This window comes from Egretta garzetta, unplaced genomic scaffold, assembly GCF_000687185.1.
Source record: "Egretta garzetta isolate BGI_Z169 unplaced genomic scaffold, ASM68718v1 scaffold147, whole genome shotgun sequence".
Lineage (NCBI taxonomy): Eukaryota > Metazoa > Chordata > Aves > Pelecaniformes > Ardeidae > Egretta > Egretta garzetta.
Genome location: NW_009260173.1, coordinates 487,347 through 508,950, shown reverse-complemented (window position 1 = coordinate 508,950; position 21,604 = coordinate 487,347). Strand labels below are relative to the sequence as shown.

At 49.9% G+C, this 21,604-nt stretch overlaps 2 protein-coding genes across 2 annotated transcripts in view; one reads left to right on the top strand and one right to left on the bottom strand.

Moving 5' to 3' along the window:
- The window catches only part of TGFBI (transforming growth factor beta induced), a 54,316-nt gene extending 37,969 nt beyond the window's left edge, over positions 1 to 16,347 (bottom strand). The window contains exon 1 of the mRNA XM_009641756.2: positions 16,298 to 16,347. Within this exon, the coding sequence (XP_009640051.1) occupies positions 16,298 to 16,347 (50 nt within the window). The remainder of the gene's footprint in view (positions 1 to 16,297) is intronic.
- Positions 16,348 to 19,019: 2,672 nt separating this feature from the next.
- Positions 19,020 to 21,516, top strand: LOC104128900 (leukocyte cell-derived chemotaxin-2-like). Its single transcript, XM_009641755.2, has 4 exons — positions 19,020 to 19,065; positions 20,433 to 20,529; positions 20,672 to 20,817; positions 21,343 to 21,516. Exons 1-4 carry the CDS (start codon positions 19,020 to 19,022, stop codon positions 21,507 to 21,509), a joined length of 456 nt encoding a protein of 151 aa, XP_009640050.1. The 3' UTR covers positions 21,510 to 21,516.
- The last annotated feature ends 88 nt before the right edge of the window (positions 21,517 to 21,604 follow it).

The window sequence follows — 21,604 nt, the reverse complement described above, 5'->3', positions numbered from 1 at the left end:
AACATGACCCTGGTTGGGGAGATTTCTTCCTTTTTCCTTTGAATTACAAAAGCCATTTCAAAACTTGATCTCCATGAAGGCTGGGCATTGTGTCAGCTTTTAAGAAGCTGAAAATAGTGATGGGTTCTTTGCAGTGAGCAAAAAAAACCCCACTTGGAGCCTGTCATTTGGATTTATGAATGTAAAGTCTGCTCTTTTGACATAATCTTCTTGATTTAAGCTTGTGGTTTCTGCACACAGTTTCCATTAAAATTAATGTAAGTCATCTGGGCAAATCTCTCCCAGGTTGACGGGACGAAAGGTTTGACTTGAAGAGCTTTATTCCTCATTTATGGGTTCAACACTGGCCTGTGCAGGATCCAGCCCCCAGCCTGGGTTGGAGCCTCCCATCCCCACTCAGAGGGACCCTCAGCGGTCAGGTGTGAGGTGCCTGACCTGGACACCCAAAGCACGGGGGGAGATCAGCAAATGCCTCTGGAAACCTGTGCTCCTGAGCGCAGCCTCCGAACAAGCGCCACAGATTTGCTAGATAAACCAGAAAGTCAGACCTCGCTCACCTCTTCATGCCGCAGAGCCATGGTGGGTTGAGATGTTCTGCCGGGTGTGAAACCAGCTTCAGCATCAGCATCGCTCCTGCAGCCACGTACTGTAAATGGGTGAAGCAGAAAATAGAGCAATTCAGAAAAAATCCCCAACCAGGAGGCTCGGTTGCAAAATAATACCAATATATGCTGTGAAAGAACATACAGGTACCTCCTCAAAGACATTAGCACTTCATTTTAAGTCAAGCCCACCGGTTTTGCACAGGATGGCTCACATCCCACCCATCTGAATAGCAGCTGGATCCTTCCCAGATTCAGGTCATCCACGTGAGCCTGCCACAGCCTGTCCAGGAGAGCGTCGCTTGAGAACCAGTCCTCCAAATTCCCCCAGATAAAACCACTAGAAGATGCAGCTCTGCTTGGCAGCGAGCCCCCAAGTGCTGACACAGCTCATTGCCTCTCACACAGTTCCCAGTGATGATTTATTTCCTTTTTTCCCTTTCCCAGGAAAGGACCTGCTGGCGCTCTCCAAACCAAGACCTGTCTCTCCTTCCCAGCACACATTCACACACTGGCACTCAGAAGTAGGGTGCTTTGTGTTTTCCCCAAGAAGTTTGAAGAAACCCATCTCCCAAAGCCCTCTTTCTCCTTCCCCCTACCCGGGAGGCGAGTTCTTTTCTCCATCCCCCAGCCCTGCCCCATTGCTCCCCATTCCCTTTCCCAGCACCCTCGAGGGCGATGCCTCTCATGGAAATTGTTTCTTGAATCATAGAATCATTTAGGTTGGAAAAGCCCTTTAAGATCATCAAGCCCAACCGTTCCCCTAACCCTGCCATCCCACCACTAAACCCTGTCCCTAAGCACTTCGTCTGTCTGGCTTTTAAATCCCCCCAGGGATGGGGACTCGACCCCTTCCCTGGGTAAGCGGGAACACTTCCCATTGAAGCAAATGGACATAAAGAAAATCTCACCAAGTCCTCACAAACCTGCACTACTGGGATCCCCCGTGCTCATATAGCAGCACTTCTCCCTTCCCTTCAGCCCTGTGCATCCCCCAGCCTGCACCCACCCAGACCCCGCCACCAAACGCCTCCCAGCTGCTCCCTCCCGTGTGCCTCAGGGTGCCTCCTCCTCCTCCTCTTCCTCCCACAGCTCTTCTCGGTGATGGAGAGCAAACATCTCAGAACCAGACCACAACTCAATTTTCTCCTGAGGTGAAGACAAGCATGGTGGAAAACACAAACGTAACCTTATTCCTCCCCAAGAAGGACAAAACCACCCCATTTTTTCCAGTAAGTGATGCAGCTGGTCCAGAAAACCCAGCACCCTCCAGGCGTTGGCTCCAGTTTGGGGAGTGAGGTGGGATGGAATGACAGAGAACCAGAGTGAAAAATGAGATTGGTGGAACCAGGGAGCAGAGCTCTCTGCAAATGTTTTGCGTTGACACTTGTACCTGCGGTTGTGCATTTTCCAGGAACTATCTACCACGTTTAACCAAAACAGTCCGAGCAAAAAACCGGCATCACGAGCACTTGAGGATTTACATGGAGCGTTTCTATCGGAGCACCCGTGGAGGGGGGGAATCCCATGGCCCCTACGATTGCTGCACGGCCTGGGGACAGCCTGCAAATGGGGACCGCTCCTCACCAGGGGCAGCAGCCCCAGGGGGGTCCTGGCCACGGCCCCCAGGTTTGCACCACACCTCGGGGCTGAAAACAAGGCTAATAACCTCCGTCCAGTAAATGCCTCAGATCCCACGCTTGTAGCAGCAGGAGCCTGATGTGAGCATATATTCTGATGAATGGATTAATGAACAACTCCATTACATAATCACCAATTATTATTTCTTTAAGAATGATTAATTAAATGAGAATAATTTTTTTTTTTTCCTAAACACTGGAAGGCTCTAAGTACCTTAAAGGAAGGGGGATGTGTGGCAATGCTGATTTTACTAGGAGGATAAATCCAATGCCACTTAAGTGACTGAATTTAAACTAGAAATTGGGGAAGGGAGCAGGGTCCCTACCTCCCACGGGCTATTCATTCCTCGTTGCTCTGGCCTCCCCGCTACCCGTCAGCTCTCTTGCCGTTCGCATAGCACACACACTGCACTACTGTCTCATAAAAGCCTTCGTTCAGCAAATGAGAAACACATTGCGGAGCCTGACGTAATTGCAGGCCACGATTCCCCCACGTCCTGGTGCCTCCGGTGGCCTCCTTGCCGCTATCGAGGACTGCTTCTCATTCCCAGCCGTTGGCAGAGGCATGGGGGGGACCCGGGGCTGCAGCTCTGGGCGTCGCGTGTGGGAGGATGAAATCATCACCGCTAGCACGAACGGCGAGAGGAGAGAGAGGGGAAAATATCACGACAGCTCGTTGCCGTGCGATACCTGGAATTAACCCTTCGCATCCAGTTGCCACCGGCCAAGCGTAGGCCAAGCCCGCGCTCTCCGCCGCGAGCCCGGTTCACAAATCCCCGTGTGATACCGACACTAACGAAGCAGCAGCGCCACGACACGGAGACGCTTGACGGGTGCCCACCAACCCAACGCGCTGATGGCAGCGGAGTGCCTGGCCCAAGTGCTGCCCTTGGGCATCCCCACTGAGGATTTTTCATTTTTTACAGTTAGAATTTGACTTCCCCATTTTGCCTGCCCGCTGGGAAGAGTCTGGCACTAACATTAGTCCCTGGTGCTATTGCCTCATGCTCTGCTTGGACTGCGAAAAGCAGAAAAGGAGGAAGAAAAAGGGCTTCCCGTTTAAAGGAAAAGAGAGGCAGAGTGAGGAGAAGCAAATTCAAAAGCATAGAAATTGGGAGATCTAGTCTGTAAGGCATTCCTCAAGAACATTTCGGGCTAAGTCAGAGTTCAGATTTCTCTTTATCTAGAAAAAAAAACATTTCCATTTCTTCCAAGGGCTATCACATTTTTCAGAATAAAAAGCAAATGAAGAACCTAATGTGAGGAATTTGAGCTCATGTTATAAACCCTGTAAGCTCTTAAATAATTAGAGACCTTTGTTGGCATTACACAAAGATAAATGATTCCATACAGCCCAAAGCTGATCTGTGCTCCTGCTAAGTCTTGGGTAACTGAAGGAATAAAGAAATGCCGTATATAAATCTCTCCATGATATTTTCGTATAGAAAAATAAAGCGCTGTTGGAGACCAATGGAGTTGCTCTTTCCTTCTTATTTTATTGTGCAACTACGTCATGCAGGAATTCAGGCAGCAAAGGGTTTGTGAAATGTAAGAAACACATTTGTGGGCACTGGAGCAATAACCAGGATTTTTGATCAGCGCTAACGTATTACTCTTCCATACGTACGCACACACATGCGTATGCACGCACGCACGTATGCATCTATGCTTGCAGCACGCTACTGTCTATCGCACGAACACGTGGGGCAGATGCTCTGTAGGAGCCGGGATTACGGCGCCTTGGTGGGGCGTTCACGGGAACCGGCCCGCAGCGGGCTCAGCAGGACGTGCCTGCTGCATGGAGTAATGGGGCTACTTGAAAGGAATATTTATACATGGGACTAACCTCGGTTTTTTTAAACATGAGAGGTGACTTGTCATCCTAGTCTGCTTTTAGATGAGTCAGACTGCATACAGACAGTTTCGTTAGAAGAATATTTTCCAGTAATTGGTCGTCTGTAATTGTCTGCGCATCCAGAGGCCAGGTTTTCTCAGCCATTTCCCCAGCCCATGTACCGGGATGCAGCGAGTCGAACCTTGGCCGTGTTAGAAACGCCACTGGACCCAAAAGAGAAAATAGCCTGAACAGGCTGGGTTAAAAACGACTGCTCAGGAAGAGGCTTACGGAAACTCCAGGGGCTTACATCCGTGTTTCTGGTGGGGAACCGCATGTGAGGTCCTTGTCATCCTAGTCTGCTTTTAGATGAGTCAGACTGCATACAGACAGTTTCGTTAGAAGAATATTTTCCAGTAATTGGTCGTCTGTAATTGTCTGCGCATCCAGAGGCCAGGTTTTCTCAGCCATTTCCCCAGCCCATGTACCGGGATGCAGCGAGTCGAACCTTGGCCGTGTTAGAAACGCCACTGGACCCAAAAGAGAAAATAGCCTGAACAGGCTGGGTTAAAAACGACTGCTCAGGAAGAGGCTTACGGAAACTCCAGGGGCTTACATCCGTGTTTCTGGTGGGGAACCGCATGTCAGGTCCTATTCATCCCCACATATGCACCCATTCATCCCCACATATGCACCCATTCATCCCCACATATGCACCCATTCATCCCCACATATGCACCCATTCATCCCCACATATGCACCCATTCATCCCCACATATGCACCCATTCATCCCCACATATGCACCCAAGCCAAAGGACTTGTGTATCTGCACCCTGAAAAGGCAGCTCAAGGGAAGGTGTAAATCACTGCTCTCCTAAAAAAACTGCTTAAATTATGCTTGGTTGGCTGCCTGTATTTCTAAGGACAGCACAGGGACTGCTGCATCGCTTTGCCATCCATGTTTCTTTACAGCAGAGCTCTTAGGGACAAAAATCATAATTCTCTCTCCATATATATATAGCAATTTATAGGAAACTAAGGATTAATACAGCAAAATCCTCAGTAGTACCAAATAAAATACAGAAACAAATGCACCTTTAAGCAGCATCAGAGAGAATATAGCACAAAACAATTACAGAAACACCAATTTCTCTTATAATCCGCATTTCTTAGCTTTTTCTGGTCTGGAATTAACCTGCCATCAAAGGTCCCACATTTGAAAAATGATCAAAACACTGTAACTGGACATTTGTGAGGAGCTGGGCACAACAGGAGACCAAGAGAGAGGTCAAACACAAAGATTTATATATAGAAAGAGACGTCCCAGCTGTGATGGGCAAACGAAGGGGTCATGCACCACCAGCCCCTCCACGTACCCATTTGGCCCTTGGCAGCATTTCCAGCAACATTTTCCCTGTAGATGGGGGTCTTCCCTCAGAGCATGTGAATTTGGGGCTGCCAAGAGCACATTTCTGTGGGACAGAGGCGGCGAGGGACACTTCTCCGAGGAGAGGCCACCTCAGCAAAGCGGGGCCACAAACAAAACATGGGAGACATTGCAACACCCCTGTGAATATTTTCCACATCTCAGAGCAGACAGTCAGCAATGAATGAAAAATTAGAAGTTTCACATGCGTAGATGCTTTTTTTTAAAAAAAAAAAAAAAGAAAACACCCCATCAGTTTGCATGCTGTGCTTGCCAAGGGGCAGCTCTAATTCATCCCCTTGGCCATCCCTGTTGAATTTTCCTCTCTACAATTTGCTAAACAGCCGGATTTCCATGGTTACCATGGCTCACTGCTGATACGCCTCAAACATACTGTGCATTTTTGCTGGGGAGACGCAGACGCCGAGCCGTTTTTGCCCAGAGCAGCCCCGCAGGCTGCAGCCGAGCCCCGTGCCAGCCCCTGCTGGGCTCTGCTGAGGACACGGAGGTGGTGGCAGGGATCAACCCAGGTGAGGGCTGACGGGAAAGATGCTGCTGCATCCTTGCTCTGGGGAAGAGACGACACATACAGCCACCCCACTCGGCTCAAACACTTGGCACGGGCCGCAGGATCCCCTCGTCTGGCCTTACCCCCTCTACGTGCACCAGCACCTCCAGCTAAAGAATCAGCATGGCTTGGCATGGCCAACTCCCAACATCCACATCTTTCTCCCCATTTCGTTTTTGATGCACACATGCACAAACATGCACACACGTATTGCAGTGGTGGTGGGTTCATCAAGACCATGTTGGACGGGGCTCTGAGCAACCTTATCCAGTTAGCAGTGTCCCTGCTCATTGCGGGGGGGTTGGACTAGATGTCCTCTAGGGGTCCCTTCCAACCCAAAACATTCTATGATTCTGTGAGGGAACTGCTATGTTAAATGCAGATTTAAAAAAAAAAAAAGCAGTAATTAATTTCCACGAAGGCATCATATATTTTCCTACTTTTGATGTCTAATAAGCTCATTTCAATCAAGAGGTGGTATAATTTCCGGCTTTTGAAGTCTAGTGAGTAAACAGCATGGAAACTTGCATAAAGCACAGAACTCATTAATAAATGTATAGTCCTTTTGTCCCAGGCTTCCAAGTTTAAATCAAATGCACAACAACCAGATGTTTTTCACATTACTGCATTTCAGGATTTTACTGGAAGTGATCTCATCATACATACTTAACGTAGGTGTCCAACTGTGCGTGTTATTCGTATCACGAATGAGACCTTGCTGCTTTAGGACACCGTGTGGCAAACCCAACCATTGTTTAAAGTGGATAAAATTTATGCTAAGCTTGCCACGGGGATACGAAGGAGACCAGATTGGATCCAATATGCTGCTTTTGATGAGCGTCAGAAGTGAGGAGATTGTATCATTCAAACATTCAAACTTCTTGTTAGGAAACACTCAGCCACTGTTTCTGGGAAAGAGATTTAATTTAGCCAATCTAGTAAATCAAAGACTTTTCTGGTTTTCTTTGAAGTAGGAAATTAACTGCAAATGCAAAAAAAAAAAAAAAAAAAAAAAAATGGAGACCAGGAGAGAGACAGAGCTGAAAGGAGATGTACGTTTTTCAAAGAGAATGAAAACAAAGGCTCACTGGCAGGGAGGGGTGGAATAACATTTCAGTAGGAAAACATTGCTTCATGTTTTTTGAAGAAAATATATATAGTTAAGTTAGGCCAGAGGCTTCCTTCCCTGAAGGGACGGAGAGCGCAGGATGCCGCTCGGTCGGTGCGCTTGTGCACCACAGCTTCTGCTTGCTTTGGTCATTAGGGAAACACCCACTAGGGACTCCAACCTACAAGTACTAATTAGTCACCCATTAATTACCAGCAAGAGCTGGCTGAAGGTTATTCAGGACTGTTTATCACCAGAGTGGAGCACCGGGCAGCCTTTTGCCAGAGACAAGCTCACACCTCCAGTTCATTGCAGAAAAGCCCTAGCAGCTCCCTGCCCCTTCTCCCCATGTCTGAATGAGATTTTGAGTTACATCAGGACTCAGAAATCTCACTGGAATGTTTCTCAGGAGTCTTCATACTCTTTTTGGTTCCTTCTCCCATGGGAAACCCCATCGGAGCTCAAAGCACACAGCGCATCCCGTGGGGCATTTGCCAAAACAGAGCTGCTGAGGCACTCACCCACCAGGGCTCCACTCCAAACCAAGGGGCTGCGGGAGACAAGGAGAAAGGAAAACAAGCGTTTAGTTTGAGAAATGGGTGAAATTATCTCCTCTTGCCCTCCTCATCAATTCATCCCAACCTGCTTGGATGCCAGCTTCCTACAGAGATCTGGTTCCTCCGTGCTGCTCTGCCACAGCTTTCTGGGGTGTCCTCAACAGCAAAGGGAGGGCTCACAGCCTTGCTACAGGGAAACGACCCCACAAATGAAAACACTGCCACCTCCTATGGGGTCGGCTTTGAGTCACAGCACAAGTAACGGGGAAGCCGGAATACCGACCAGCATCTGGCTGGTTTCCTCTTTCAGAGACGTGGGAAGTTCACCCAATGCCTCAGCCCTTTCATTGGGAAGGAAAGGAGGAAGCAGAAGTTGCTCATTTTCTCTTTCTACTGGGAGAACTGCGTCAAGGAGCTGCTGAGTTTGTGCCTCTTACTTGCAGACAGATCCTCTGAGCCCGACACACCGGAGCAGGTTTGGTGGAAGCTGTCCTGGTGTAACAACAAGGATCACGTATAAACACAAAGAAGTGCCACACTTAAACGAGGTCATTTTCTCCTTTTAGAGCAATAATAGGCTTTTCAGCTCAAAATAAACAGATAACTCACACAGCCATGAGCACAGGGCCCCAGGCTGTACCCAGACCTGAGGTCCTTGGCATGGCCTTGCGGTGCTGGAGGGAGCAGCAGGTCTGCATATGGGAGCCAAATTGCTCAGTGCAGTTCCTGCAGGAATTAGATCGGTTTTTGGCCCTCATCAGATTAATGCACGCGGCTGTTGGGGCCGCCGAGGCGACGAGGGGTGCTCTGCCCCCGTGCAGCCAGCTCGCAGCATTGCTGAGGTCTTGGCTCTCTCTTCCTTCGCAAGAGGAATAAATTTGGCGCGTTGCTCACAGCACACTCGCCGATACCCCGTCAATAATCTTTGTAAGATCTGTAGCTCGTTATGAAAGGAATATAGACTTGACTTCAGAGGCTGAATCCAATTAGGCTACACTGAGTTGCAGCGCTCCAGGTCTTAAAGAGACCAGGAAAGCCCCATCCCATTGGAGATGTAGAGTTTCCATGCTGGATGTTTGCAAAGAGCAGATTTGGCAAACCCTCAGATCATTTTTGCAGCAGTCCTCATTATCCCCATACCAATTTCTGTCAATCACCACTGGCACTATAAAATAAACCCCGCTACAAAGGGGTTGGGAACCTTCTGGGGACTTGGCACTCGTGTGGCACCGCTCGCCAGTGGGTGAACTCGGCACAAAAGCCCACTGCTATGAGAATAACAAGGCCTTGACCAACTCAGCCTTCAGCATCAAGCCCTGGTCTGTAATCCACTGAAATCACCCTCTGCCACTTCCCACCGGGCACCAGCACGCGAAGGCAGCAGCGCGCCTGGGAACGCGCGGAGCCAGGCTGCCCAACTCACGCCCACGTGGCTCCTGCCCGAGCAGGGGCAAAACGCCCCCCACATTTTTGCAGGACCAGTGCTTGGGTTTCTTTGTTTCCTTTTTTTTTGTGTGTGTTTTTTAAAAAGTGCCAAAACAGACTTTGCTGGCCAAAGCAACTGCTTGATCCCTGCCAGTTCTCCAGCACCGTTTGGCTGACCCTCGGCGGCAGAGAAATTATTCACGACTGGTTGATATAAGGATCATAACCAAGCGACTTCTGAACCCGCTCCTAGAAAGGAGGGCTTCGTAATTGTGGTATTGAGTTGCTCCTTCCCAATCGGGTGTACTGTGTGGGCACTTGCTAAAGCCTGTTATTCCAGGGGAAAAAGCTCACGTCATTCCGTACAGACATGGGAAGGAGCAGCCGCTGAGCGCTGGGAGAGGTTTCATACTTGATTTAAAAGAGAGCTTGCACAAGATTTGCATTTTGAAAGCAAGAGTATAACGACTCAAATGATCTGCCAGGTACGGCTCTCCTGTGGCACCGGGAACTCGTAACGTGGGGAAAGCAAAGTCCTGCCCATGCTGCAGACCCTGGGAACAGCATACCCCAAAAAGCATTACGCAATTTTAACAACCCCAACACCTTTTGATACACAAAGGCTTCATAAAAGCCTGCAAAATTAAATACAAAAGGACACTTGTACACCTCCCGAATGTTGCCTGTTGGCAAAGGTTTCAGATCAATGAACGTCAGAGTGTTTTCTGAATGAACTACAACGCTGCTATGCTGTTCTCCAACGTTAAGGAGAGATCGTTTTTGATGTGGGCATTAAATCATCGCAGTTTGCAGGCAGCAAAAGTGCCCTGCAACCGCTTCTTCCCTTTTTGATAAAAAAAAAAAAAGAAAGAATAAACAGAAGAGAAGGATGAAGCCATCCTTTCCCCGAAAACCAGCTCTGCAGATGCGCAAAGCCACTGCACCCTCTGCCGGAGGCTGCCGAGAGGGACCCTCCAGCCAGACCTCAGGCAAGCTGCATACGTTTCCTGGGCTGTCCTGAACAGGAGAAATTAATTTTTTCTAAAGATGTCTTTCCAATCATCTGGCACAAATGAAACCACACCATTGCTCAAAGCAGCTCTCACCCCAGTTAGAGATGACCAGCAGTGCAAACTCTGCTCTGGGTACCAGGAGCAATAAATCTGGCATCAGCCACGACTAGGAGGGGATGGGCAGCTGACAAGTTTGCTTCCAGCAATAACTAAAATTAAGCATCTTTTAGCCCAAGCATCACTGAGCATGGTTCGGGGAGCAGCCTTGCAGCAGCACCCAGGAGCAGACAGGGGAGATGTGTCCAGCACTCCTGGTCTGGGCACGCCTGGGTCAGAAACACTGGAAGAGGGGCTGAGCACCCCTCACTGCCCGAGCAGCGCCCACCAGCCAGAAAAAACAGCCCAGGGCATCCTCCCCCTTGTGCCAGGTTTTGGACGTCCACAGCCCTGCGTGAGCTGGACTCACCCCACAGCTCTTGGTGGGGCACCGTCTGCTTCCAAGGGGCAACGGGGCAAAACTGAGAGGCATCATCCAGCCCCTGAGCTGGACACCCACGGCCTGAGATAAAGCACTCTGGGTTTTCCATAACAAACCATTAGTCCATGAGGTTTTCCAGAGCCACACGTCTCCCCCATTTCACAATACAACTGACTAAACCAAAGCTGTCTGTCCTAGATGGACCCTGCCAACAAGGAGGGACTTCTTGTCAGAGCCGCAGGAGCATGCAGGCTACCTGCAGGCATTTGATTGTTTCTTAAAAGGAAAAAAAAGCTTCCCCAGACATCAAAGCGACAAATCCTAGGGAGGTTTTAATTAACCCTCGTGCACCAGCGGGAGGAAACGCATAGCAGGAAAGGCTGTTTTCCGAGAGAAGCCATACAGGAAAGTTATCAGCAACCCAAGCGATAAAACACAAGGGCAGGGAAGGAACTGTGGATTTAACGGCGCGAGGAGGAGTTATTTACAAACCCTCTCGCAATGGTGCAGCGCAGTTACCCAACCCGGAGTGCGCATTCGGCAGCAGGGGCTGGTGCCACTGGAGGTGGAGTTTAAGGTATCGCAGAGCAGCTATGTCACCTCAAATACAGCAGGAGGGACCCTGGGTGTGCTCATGTCCCAAGTCTGAGGTTGGTTGCCCAGAAGAAAGAGTTACTGCTGGGTACTCATTGGTATCATTTAAATTAAATGGGATGATTCTATGATTTTTCTAGTTTAAACTAGAAATAACTTGGGTGACTTCAACAGCCCACTCTGGCTCCGAGGTAGGGTGCCTCCTCGCACAGAGGAGGCTGGGCTCATGTTCTGGCTTGTCAATGTAACCACATCCCTCCTGTCCCCACGGCTCATCCCTCGTCACGTCAAACATGCTGATCCATCCCCACCTCAAGGCTCCTCACAACACACCCCCACACCAGCCGTCTCCCAGATGCTGTCAAGCCATCAGCACCAGCCGCCGATCTGCCAGCACCACTCGCCACCGCCAACAGCGGCAAACTCTCCGGCTGGTCCCCTGCCCCGTCCCCAGCTTGGCTGAGTGCAGAAGACCTCCTCTCCATCACCCAGCAACCCTCCTCAGGTCTCCCCTGGAAGTTTGCTCCTTCGTGACACCTATGGAATAGCAGGCTCAGCCCTTTGCCCGTGGTGTTGGCCAACGTGGTCTCCCTGCTGCTTCACCCTCCTGTGGGTCTGGGCCATCAGCCCGCTCACCCTGTGCACGGATCTCCTTCAGGGGGCTGTCCCACAGCCCTGCGCATGGGGGACCAGGGTGGTGTGATGGGGACCATCAGCCATGACCACAGAGCAATAAATCACCAAACACACAAACAGGATAACAAACACCACACAAACCTCCAGCTTCTGGCATTCTTCTTTGCTGGGTGAGCAACAGTTTAATGATGCCTTCCCATCGTTAGAATCATAGAATAGAATCATAGGATGGTTTGGGTTGGAAGGGACTCCCAGAGGTCACCCAGCCCAACCCCCCTGCAGGAGCAGGGACACCTTGAACCACATCAGGTTGCTCACAGCCCCGTCCAACCTGGCCTGGAACGTTCCCAGGGATGGGGCCTCCACCCCCTCTCTGGGCAACCCGTTCCAGTGTTTCACCACCCTCATTGTAAAGAATTTCTTCCTTATATCTAGTCTAAACCTACCCTGAGCCTTGTGTTAAAACCAAACAAATCAAAGCTCTGGAGCCAGCTCTGCTGCGCAGCTGGATTCATGAGCCATGAACAGCCTTGGCCATGGCACCACCTATGGAAGCAGCTCCTTTGCCGCTCGCCTCCACTCTGGCAAAGGCAGGTTTGTGTGATGGAAGCATGTAAGAGCAATCGTATTTAGAGAGAAATCTACATTTTAGCAGTAGCAGACTTTTCTACTTTGAATGTCAATGCAAGCCAGTCTTCCTTCTCCATATCTGTTCTCCAGGCCCAATCCTCTTCCGTGGAAAGGCTTGGGCAGAGGAAGGCAGAGAGGCTTCATCATAACAAATGTTTAAGCAAATGGTTAATTTTCCCCGAATCAGGACCACAGACTTCAGGAGGGATTACTTGACCTAGAGTCAGCAACTTTTTCCACCAATACTAAAAATACCCTTGGATGAGCCATAGAAATATGATAGCTGGAACACTTTGGGCTAGACAGTGGTTTATAATGACACGGTTTCTGCTCGGAGACCTGCCAAGGAGCCATTCTCACATGGCCTTTATGTTTGAGAGGGCAGGGCTCTGCCAGCCCAAAGGTAAGGGGGGGAGGCAGCATCTGCCTTCACCTATCAGCAAAACCAGCCTCAAATCCCATGCCACATTTCCTGCCTGCAGCTTTTTAAAATCCAACAACAGCTCAAAGAATAAAAGCAAATCGGCTGAACATGAAAGAGCAACAGTCACCACAACAGCTGTATCATTTTTACAGTCATCTTTACGTGCTTTCATATTTAAATACCCAGTATATCGCAGTTCTCCATGTTGCTAATGCCAACTACTGAGAGGTTGTTTGTGGGCTGATCCTGGAGGCTGGAGTACCTGGATGGAGGAGATTTGAGATCCTGAGCACCGCAAGACCGGGTTGGGGATTTTGAATTAAAGTATTTGTGGAGAGATAAAGGTCTCTCCTCCTCATCATAGAATGGTTTAGGTTGGAAAAGCCCTTTAAGATCATCAAGTCCAACCATTAAGCTAACCCTGCCATCCCACCACTAAACCATGTCCCTCAGCACCTCGTCTGCCCAGCTTTTAAATCCCCCGAGGGATGGGGACTCGACCCCTTCCCTGGGCAGCCCCTTCCAGGGCCTTACAACCCTTTCAGGGAAGAAATTTTTCCCAACGTCCAACCTAAACCTGCCCTGGCACAACTTCAGACCATTTCCCCTCGTCCTATCATCGGTTACCAGGGAGAAGAGGCCAACCCCCACCTCTTCTTCCAAATGAAAGCCAAGGTGCTGGAGCACAGCCCCGGATGGCAGGGGGTGCAGGAGCAGGTAGATGTGCCATGAAGGAAAAGCAAAGCAACATTTCCATTCCTGCCCACGAGTCTCTGTTCCTAGCAGGCACCAGGCCAGCATTTAGTGCCAGCTAAAGAGGACACCCCTGGAGGGGTAAGGGGACTCATGCTGCGCTACACAGCCCTTCCTCAGCACACAGGAGGGATTGCACGTGCAAAGCAGAAAAAGGAAAAAAAGGACCATGGGCATCTGAACAGGCAGTGGCTGCACACACCAGTTCATCCCAGTGGGCAGATACTGGTGAGCATCCCCATGAACCCCAGCACAGGGGCTGGGCTTCCCTTAATCAGAGCAGGAGCAGTACAGGTGGCAAATACACAGAGACATTTTAGCTCCATTGATATGTGCAGGTACACAGAGCTGGGGAGATCGGGAAGGGCTGCTCAGCGGGACTGTATCTGCCTGCTTCCCACCAGAGGGCAGGGGCAGCCCAGCCATTCCCTGCACCGCCCAGTTCATCCCATTAACACCTTTATGCTCTGCAGGACAAGTGCTGCCCTTCCTCATTTCTCAGGTGCCCAAAGCCAAGACCTGGCTGGGACCAGGTTTCCACAGGCTTCTCCCAGATGAGCCCAGCTGTGCCAAGGTGATCCCTTGCTCAATGGGTTTTTTTGTGAAGAAAAAAAAAAAGCAAAATGCTCCCAAATCCAGCAACAGGACCAGAGCAGAGACGAGGCCACTGGTGGAGAACACCCAGAGGGTGACCATTACCCCAGGAGGCAACAGCCCCGCAGAGGGGAGGAAGGGACACAGGGCCGTGCAGCTTGTCCCCTTGCACCCCACCACGCTGTCGGGGCCCCGGCACCCCAAAGCAATTTCTTTCTGCAAGAGCCACAGGGCAGCTGTGTGCAGGGCACTGTGGGCTTTAAAGCTAACAATGGCCTAAATTAAATACCGGGTTCAGAGCCTCACAAGCTGTGCCTGGCCCGGCTCAGAGGGGCAGCTCGCCACCGGCCGGGGAAGCACCGGAGAGGCAAGCGCGCTTTCCTGATTGCACACAGCATCTTCAGTTGCTCATGTTAACTAATAAAAAACCACTATGTCTTTCTACAGATTGAAGCAAGGCTTTTTGAGGAACCCGCAAAACACAGCAATAAAGTCTCTCTCTAAATGACACTCATTAGTTAAATTGGGTTTCATTACCAGCCTTCCCCTCAGTGCCCATTACACCAGCTGGATGCTGCGTTTCAGGAATCCATTACACGCTAACAACAAAAGTGTTGCCTCATAAAAAAATTAAAAATGATTTTAAGTGATAAACTAGTGCCTATTTCTTTGAAGGTCCAAGATGTTATCAGAGAAGGGGAGGAAGATGGAACAGCTGCTTTTGGACAACAGAGTGCTCTCTGCAACGCCCTCTTCTTCCAATTTTTGTTTTTACGAGCATAATTAACAGAAGCAATAAGTTGCTATCCACATAGACAGCCTTTTGACTACTTGCAGCCCTCTTCCATGCACTTGGCAGCCTCTAGGGAACTTGGGCAACACAACCCAGCACAGCAAGAGTAAACTGTGCTGGCATGTGGAGCTTGTCACCTCCTGGAGCGGCTCCTATGTGGCATTTGCCTCCATCAAAAAAAAAAAAAAAGAGAGAAGAAAAATAAGGCATTGGTAATAGACACTGTAGTGCCATGCTTTGGGGCTTGCTTCCCTAGGAATTAAACAAGAATCTTGCAAAATCTGGATATTTCATCAAAAACCTGCCAATTAGGCAACCAAACCGCCCTCTCTCCTTTACTGCAATCTACCCATAGCCAGGGATTTCATTCAATTTTAACCTGAAGGTCTTTAAATCATATTTAGGTGTTTCAGGTTGTACTAAGCGATGAACAGAAGAAAATGAGGAGACTCCTGTCTGTTGGGTTTATACGCTGGGCAACTCCAGTAAAGCAAAAACCAGAGCAGGCTGGGGGCTTCAGCCCGGTAAACAAAAACAAAAAAAGGGGGGGGGGGGGGGGGGGGGGGGGGACGGTAAACAAAGAGAATTTTTATCATAAGTTAGTTGGGCTGAGAATTCACAACCTTTAGGGCATTGCCAACAAACTCAGTCGTGCCTTGGGACTTGGTAAAGCAGAGAGGAAACCATTACAGCTATGTGCATCCCTTCCATAACGGGGGAGAAGCCCCCCCCCTCGCATTGCTAAGCGACAGGCTGAGGCAAACGCTTCCTCTTTAATGAAAGCTTTATTAGATCCCAGCATGGGTACAATTTTGGAAATTGCTTTTAGTGAGCTTGATGGGGTTTGGAGCTAGGGTTTAACATTGACGTCTTTTAAATTTGATCTTATTCAAACTACATTTAATTCGATTGTGCTGTGGTGCTTACTCGCCTAGGAGCATTTTACCATTTTCCTACTTACTCACCCCTCTGCAAACCAGACACCCGCCTGTCCCGGTGTCACCCCCCAGTGCAGCACCGTGGGTGCTCAGGAACCACAGGGTGTCCTGCAGAGCCTACAAAGCTCCAGGGTTTGGGGTTTTTTTTCCCCTCCAGACATGCGTGCTACCCAGGCTAGGCAGCTAAAGTGGACTGCCTGTCCTCCAACCCCATCTCAACCTGTTCCTCAGTGGCTCCCAGCACCACACGAGATGAGGGAAAGCCCTGCCCAGCCTCACTTACCTCTCCCATGGCTCCGCATCTGCTCCCTGGAACCCCTTCATCACCTGCATCACTCCAGCTCTGCCCTTGGCTTTGCTCCCCCCGTCCTGCTTTATCTCCTCCACGCAGCTGCCATCAATGCAAAATTAAGTAACGACCAATGGCTGCCACCTTTCTGCAACCTTTCCGCAAAGAAAAAAAAGACCCAAAGCTTCACCTGCAGCTGACAATGAGTAAAATGTGAAGAAATTGGTAGCCACGTCCGTTGCCTTCAGTCCTTGGAATGTTGTGCTGTAACCCCCCGTGAAACGTGGTGTGGTGGGCACGGGGATGGTGAGCAAAGCACTTGCTGCTCTTGCACAGTTCACACAAAATCTACATCGATCACTCCTCACCTCCTGATCTTTGTGTCAGGGTATATAATGTAAAATGCCAGCAAATCACTTAGTCTTTAGCATGTTTAATTCACTCAATTAGCTCAGCAAAAACTTTTCAACCCAGTTAGCAAAAGGAAAACAAAGCCACAAAATGTGACGGAGGGGTGCAAGGAGTCAAACCTTGCAGACCTTCGCAGTCCGTCTGTCCTCCCCACACCAGGGGCAGCCAGGCGGCCGTTTACTGAGAGACCCTGGAGAAACCAATGTCCAACCTGGGAACCCAGATTTCCAAAAAGCTCTTAACCCAAACTTCCCTGTGTGACAGACGAGCAGATGCACGTTTTCTGCAGCCTACACGGCCAAGTGTATTGGTGACACCTAGGACACGAAGAGAAGTCCGCTCTCACAAGTCGGGAATATCAGAGACAGCAGGGGCCGACGGCCACGAGACCTCGGTGTTGTTTTTGAAGAACGCCCCTGAAGCTGGTGGGTTTTCCTGTTGCATCCCACCATGGTACCTTCACCTCTGCTGCACTCAACTGCGTCTGCAGCTTGAAAGTGAGAAAGTACCTGGCCTCCAGGATATTTATTGGTAACAGAATTAGGGAAAAAAAGCTCATCTTCTGAGCTGTTGAGGAAATGCACAGAATTACTTTGCTCATTCTTTTCTCCTCTTTGATCTCAACTGATAGGTCTCTAACAAAATTAGTAATTACCAGAATGAATTTAAGACAATGCAGTTTTATCCGGATGGGTTTAGCTGAGCCCTGGGCATGAGGAGCATTGCACAGAGAGCGAAGGACTGTCATTTTTTTTTTCCCCTACATACTCTGTCTGAACATACCGGTTCAAAATGTCCCTGCCAAATAGACTTTCCCCCTGTCCACACATAACATCTGATGAGTGGGGAAGCCGTAAACCAGGAGTGTTTCGTCTGCAGAAAAAAATGACGCAGGGATTCCAATGGGGGTGCGGGGTGGGGGACGGCGGCGGCAAGTTTAAAACCCCTGGTGTAGCAGGACTGGCACAACCCTCCTCCACATCTTGCTCGATGGTGTTGTCTGGAGCTGGAACATCTCACGTGGTCTCCACCAGGCCAGGAAGGCCACTCCAGCCAGGCTGCAGCTGGGTTCAGCCGCTGGCTCTGTCCAAGCCACACCGTCACCCTGCCGCCGTTGCCGTGACATAAGTGACATAGGTGGATGCAGGGGCAAGGAGGAGGCAGCACGTGTGTCTTGAAGATATCCTCATGGCTTCACCTTCTTTCCCCATGAAACACAACTGCTGTTCAGTTTCAGCAGCTGATGCTTCCATCACGGGCAAAGGTGGGTTGGAATCCTGCGCAGCAGAACTGCTCTGGGTTCGGTTTTGGGATGTGAAGCCAGTCATCACCTGCCTGGCGCCAGGAAAGAGGGACAGCAAGGGCACAGCATCCAGCTGAGAGCCCCCACCCGCAGCCGTACCTAACCTGGGCTCCTGCTTTTTATTGCACAGGGAAACAAAACAGTCAGTGGCTCCCAGTGGCAGCGACCGGACGGCCAAGGAGCCGAGAAGGCAAACAACCTCCAGCTCCTGGCTTCAAACCAGGGCATCGCATTCCCTCCCTTCCCAGAAACAACACTTGAGGTGGCTGTGTTCGTGCTCCAGTGTTCTCTTCTTCTTCAATTTCCTGTAATTTTGCTCAACCACAATATTATAGGGTTTCTAACATTTTCCGTCCGGGCACAGTGAAGATTGTAAACATGTGTCTCTTCTACTGTTAATGCTGAAGGTCCAGCAACAGCAACGTGGTGATAGCTGGGACGCATTAATGAAGCCGGCTCATAAAAAAGGGGTGCAAGGGGTTCATTTCACGGGTTGCTCAATCAGCGTGGGGTTGGGGGTGATGCACGGCACAGAGCTGCGTCCACCCGGCTGAACTTGCCACAAAGCCACGGTGGGAGGGCAACGTATCCAGCTGCCCAGATATTTTTAAAAGTTCATTTGAACTCTTTTCCCTTTCTCCACCCAAGTTATCCTGCTCAGCTTCAGGATTGGGCAACAGGCAGGAATGAAGAGAAATGGTTGCAAATGGCCCTTAAAATTTGGGGTTAATATTCATGGGTTTGCTGTAAACAAAAGCAAACCAACCCACGTAGCGGCTGTTGCCACATCAATTGGAGCCAGTTAGCCAGGCTGGTGGTACACCTCGAGGGCTGCCTCGATGTTCTTGCTGTTGGCCTGCATCTGCAAGCAGAAGAACTGAGGCCACATCAATTTTCCGATTGGCTGGAAAAATTTGGATACAGCCTCTGTCGGGGTGTATAAATAGAAAGCAAAGTATTTTAGACCTTTCACTTGGAAAGCAGAGCTCTCGGCACACGAAAATGCACGGAGTCACAGCGGTCGCCCTCGCAATTGCAATCTCCAGTGGTGAGTGAGCTGAATTTTGTGAAGCGTTGCTCATTGTAACCTTCTTTGTCTTTATCTTTCTTTTATGTCTTTTTTTTTTTTTTTAAATGAAGTGTATCTGTAAGGATTTAGGAACTGATTTGTTCTCTGCCTTTTTTTGCTTTTGAAAATAACCTCTCTCAAGTTGCATGGCAGCCTCCACAGACGAATCCTTCTTAGATTTGATAAAGACTTGTGGCAAAATTTTCTTGGGGTAATAAAGTGGATTGATCAAGAAAGAATCAGCTGAGGCACATCTATTAAGAACAGCACGCATGTTTTCTTAAAAGCCTTTTCTTAAAGATCATGGAGCGTTCCCAGAGATGTTTCCCTGTTGAATGTCATCACCTTTGATTTCACAAAGAATACACAGCGCACTAAAATAAATGAAGACTACCCAGAACAAAGGGCTGGTTTGCTCGAGGAAGGCATTAGAGGTTTCCTGCACCCTTTTAGCACCAGGCCCTCCGTGCCAGCACATCGTTTCCCCTGTTTGCGTGTAGCCCCAGAGCCCAACGGGGACGGGGACGGCCGAGCTGCTCACACGCACCGATAAACCTCAGCTCATTGCTTCTTGCCAGACCAACGCCATCCTTGCAAGAGCATCCCATGGGAAACCCCGGGAGTCCTGGCGGGGGGAGCGGGGCTGTTGGAGGCTCACGGGAGGTACCGAGGTGGGGGTTGCCTTTCCCCCCTTCTCCCCCATAAATGCCCTCCCTGCCTCAGCCATGGCTGGGGCCGTGGGATCAGCCGGGGTTTGACTGTGGGTGATGATAGCTGGAGTCTGGAATAAAAAATTGGAGGCTCTTACCCTACTGGCTGCTACCTTGAGAGAGCAACATAGGAACACTGGGAGACAGAAACGCGATTAGTAAAAGCTGGATGACAGCTTTTATTTTTGACTGGATCCCACATTAGGGAACAGGAATGGACCTGGTGGGTCTCTCAGCCCTGTTTTTCATGGTTACCCCACTGACTCCAGGTACCTTCCAGGCAGAGACACCCTGCAGCTCCAGCCCCACGTCTGCGCCGGGGCGATGGGAGAGGAGTGGGTCGCTCCATGACATCCCCTCCAGGTCCATTTGCTCTGCATTTTTGCTTTCAAGTCGCTGCTTTAAGAACCCTCAAACGTCGTTCGACAAAGCGTAAAACAAAAAAATGCCATCTCATTGCACCCCTAAAATTAACTTGCATTAAAAGACAAACAACTTTCTCGTTCCCTGAAGCCTGGCCCATGGTTACAGCAAAGTCCAGAGGGGCCTTGCTGTTGATTAAGCATCACGGGCTGGGAAATCCCCTTTCTGGTTTGTGGGTTTCACCTTCTGCTCTTCCCTTTTCTTCTTTTCCAGCTGCTGCAGCACAATGGGCCAAAATCTGCTCCACTCAACCTGCAAACAGGATCAGAGGCTGCGACGCCCAGGGCTGCGGGGGGTACAGCGATCCCAGGTCTGGGGCGGGGGTGATGGGAGATGGCTGTGCTTGAAACTTGCTTGCAATAAAAATAAGCACGGAAAGATGGGTGAGAGGAGGATTTCTAGCTGGCAAGGCACTCCACCGCAGGCTAACCCACCCTGCTCTTCTTCCTCAGAGGAGGGAGGAAGCACAGGGGAGTGGACGTGGTGTGTGAGGACGGCTCGGCGGTGCACGCTCCCTTCACGGGGAAGATCAACAGACAAGCCAGGCCCTACGGAAACGGCAACGCCATCGACAACGGAGTCCAGCTCTCAGGATCAGGTACCAGCGCTGGAAGGCGTGCGCCTTGCAAAGCCTGGTTGCAAATGGCTCTGGTTGGTTTAGAGAGCTTTAAACTGAGCCAGAAATCACGAATGCAACCTGGACTGCAGGGTGCTTGCACATGAGTCCAAGTGAAAACTGTAACTTTGAAATCCAGGTTCTGCTAGTGCAGGAAAATTGACTGAAAGGATGACAGCACTACATCGCTGCTAGTAAAAAAAGCCAAAGGATGAAGCTGGTCCCTGCGCACATTTTGCATGATTAAAGGAACAGCCTCTGATTTGCTTTTTTACCCACCTTAATCCCCTGCCCTACCCTCCCCCATGTTAATTTATTTCTTTCCTTATTCTCTCTCCTTCGTGCTATAGGAGCATCACAGCATTTTCTGTAACTTTTTCTGCTGCTGAATCTCTTATCACTTTATTGCCATTTGTATTGTGCTACTGAACATCGTGGCTTTGCCAGGCCTTTAAACCTTTTCATAGGAGCAACAGTTTCCCCCTCTTCTCTCTCCCCTGCTAACAGGATTCTGCATTAAGATGTTTTACATCAGACCCATCAAGTACAGCGGCCCCGTCCAGAAGGGAGAGCAAATCGGCGTCCTGCTGCCCATGCAAAGGGTCTACCGAGGGATTACATCCCACGTCCATATCCAGAACTGCGACTTAACAGATCCTACCCCCAACCTGTAAATGGGCGGCAAAGCCTTCAGCCCCCCGCTTGCGTGTTCATTAAATTGCTTGGGCATAGGTAGTCACCCCAGCAAAGTGGAAGCCGGAGACTCAAA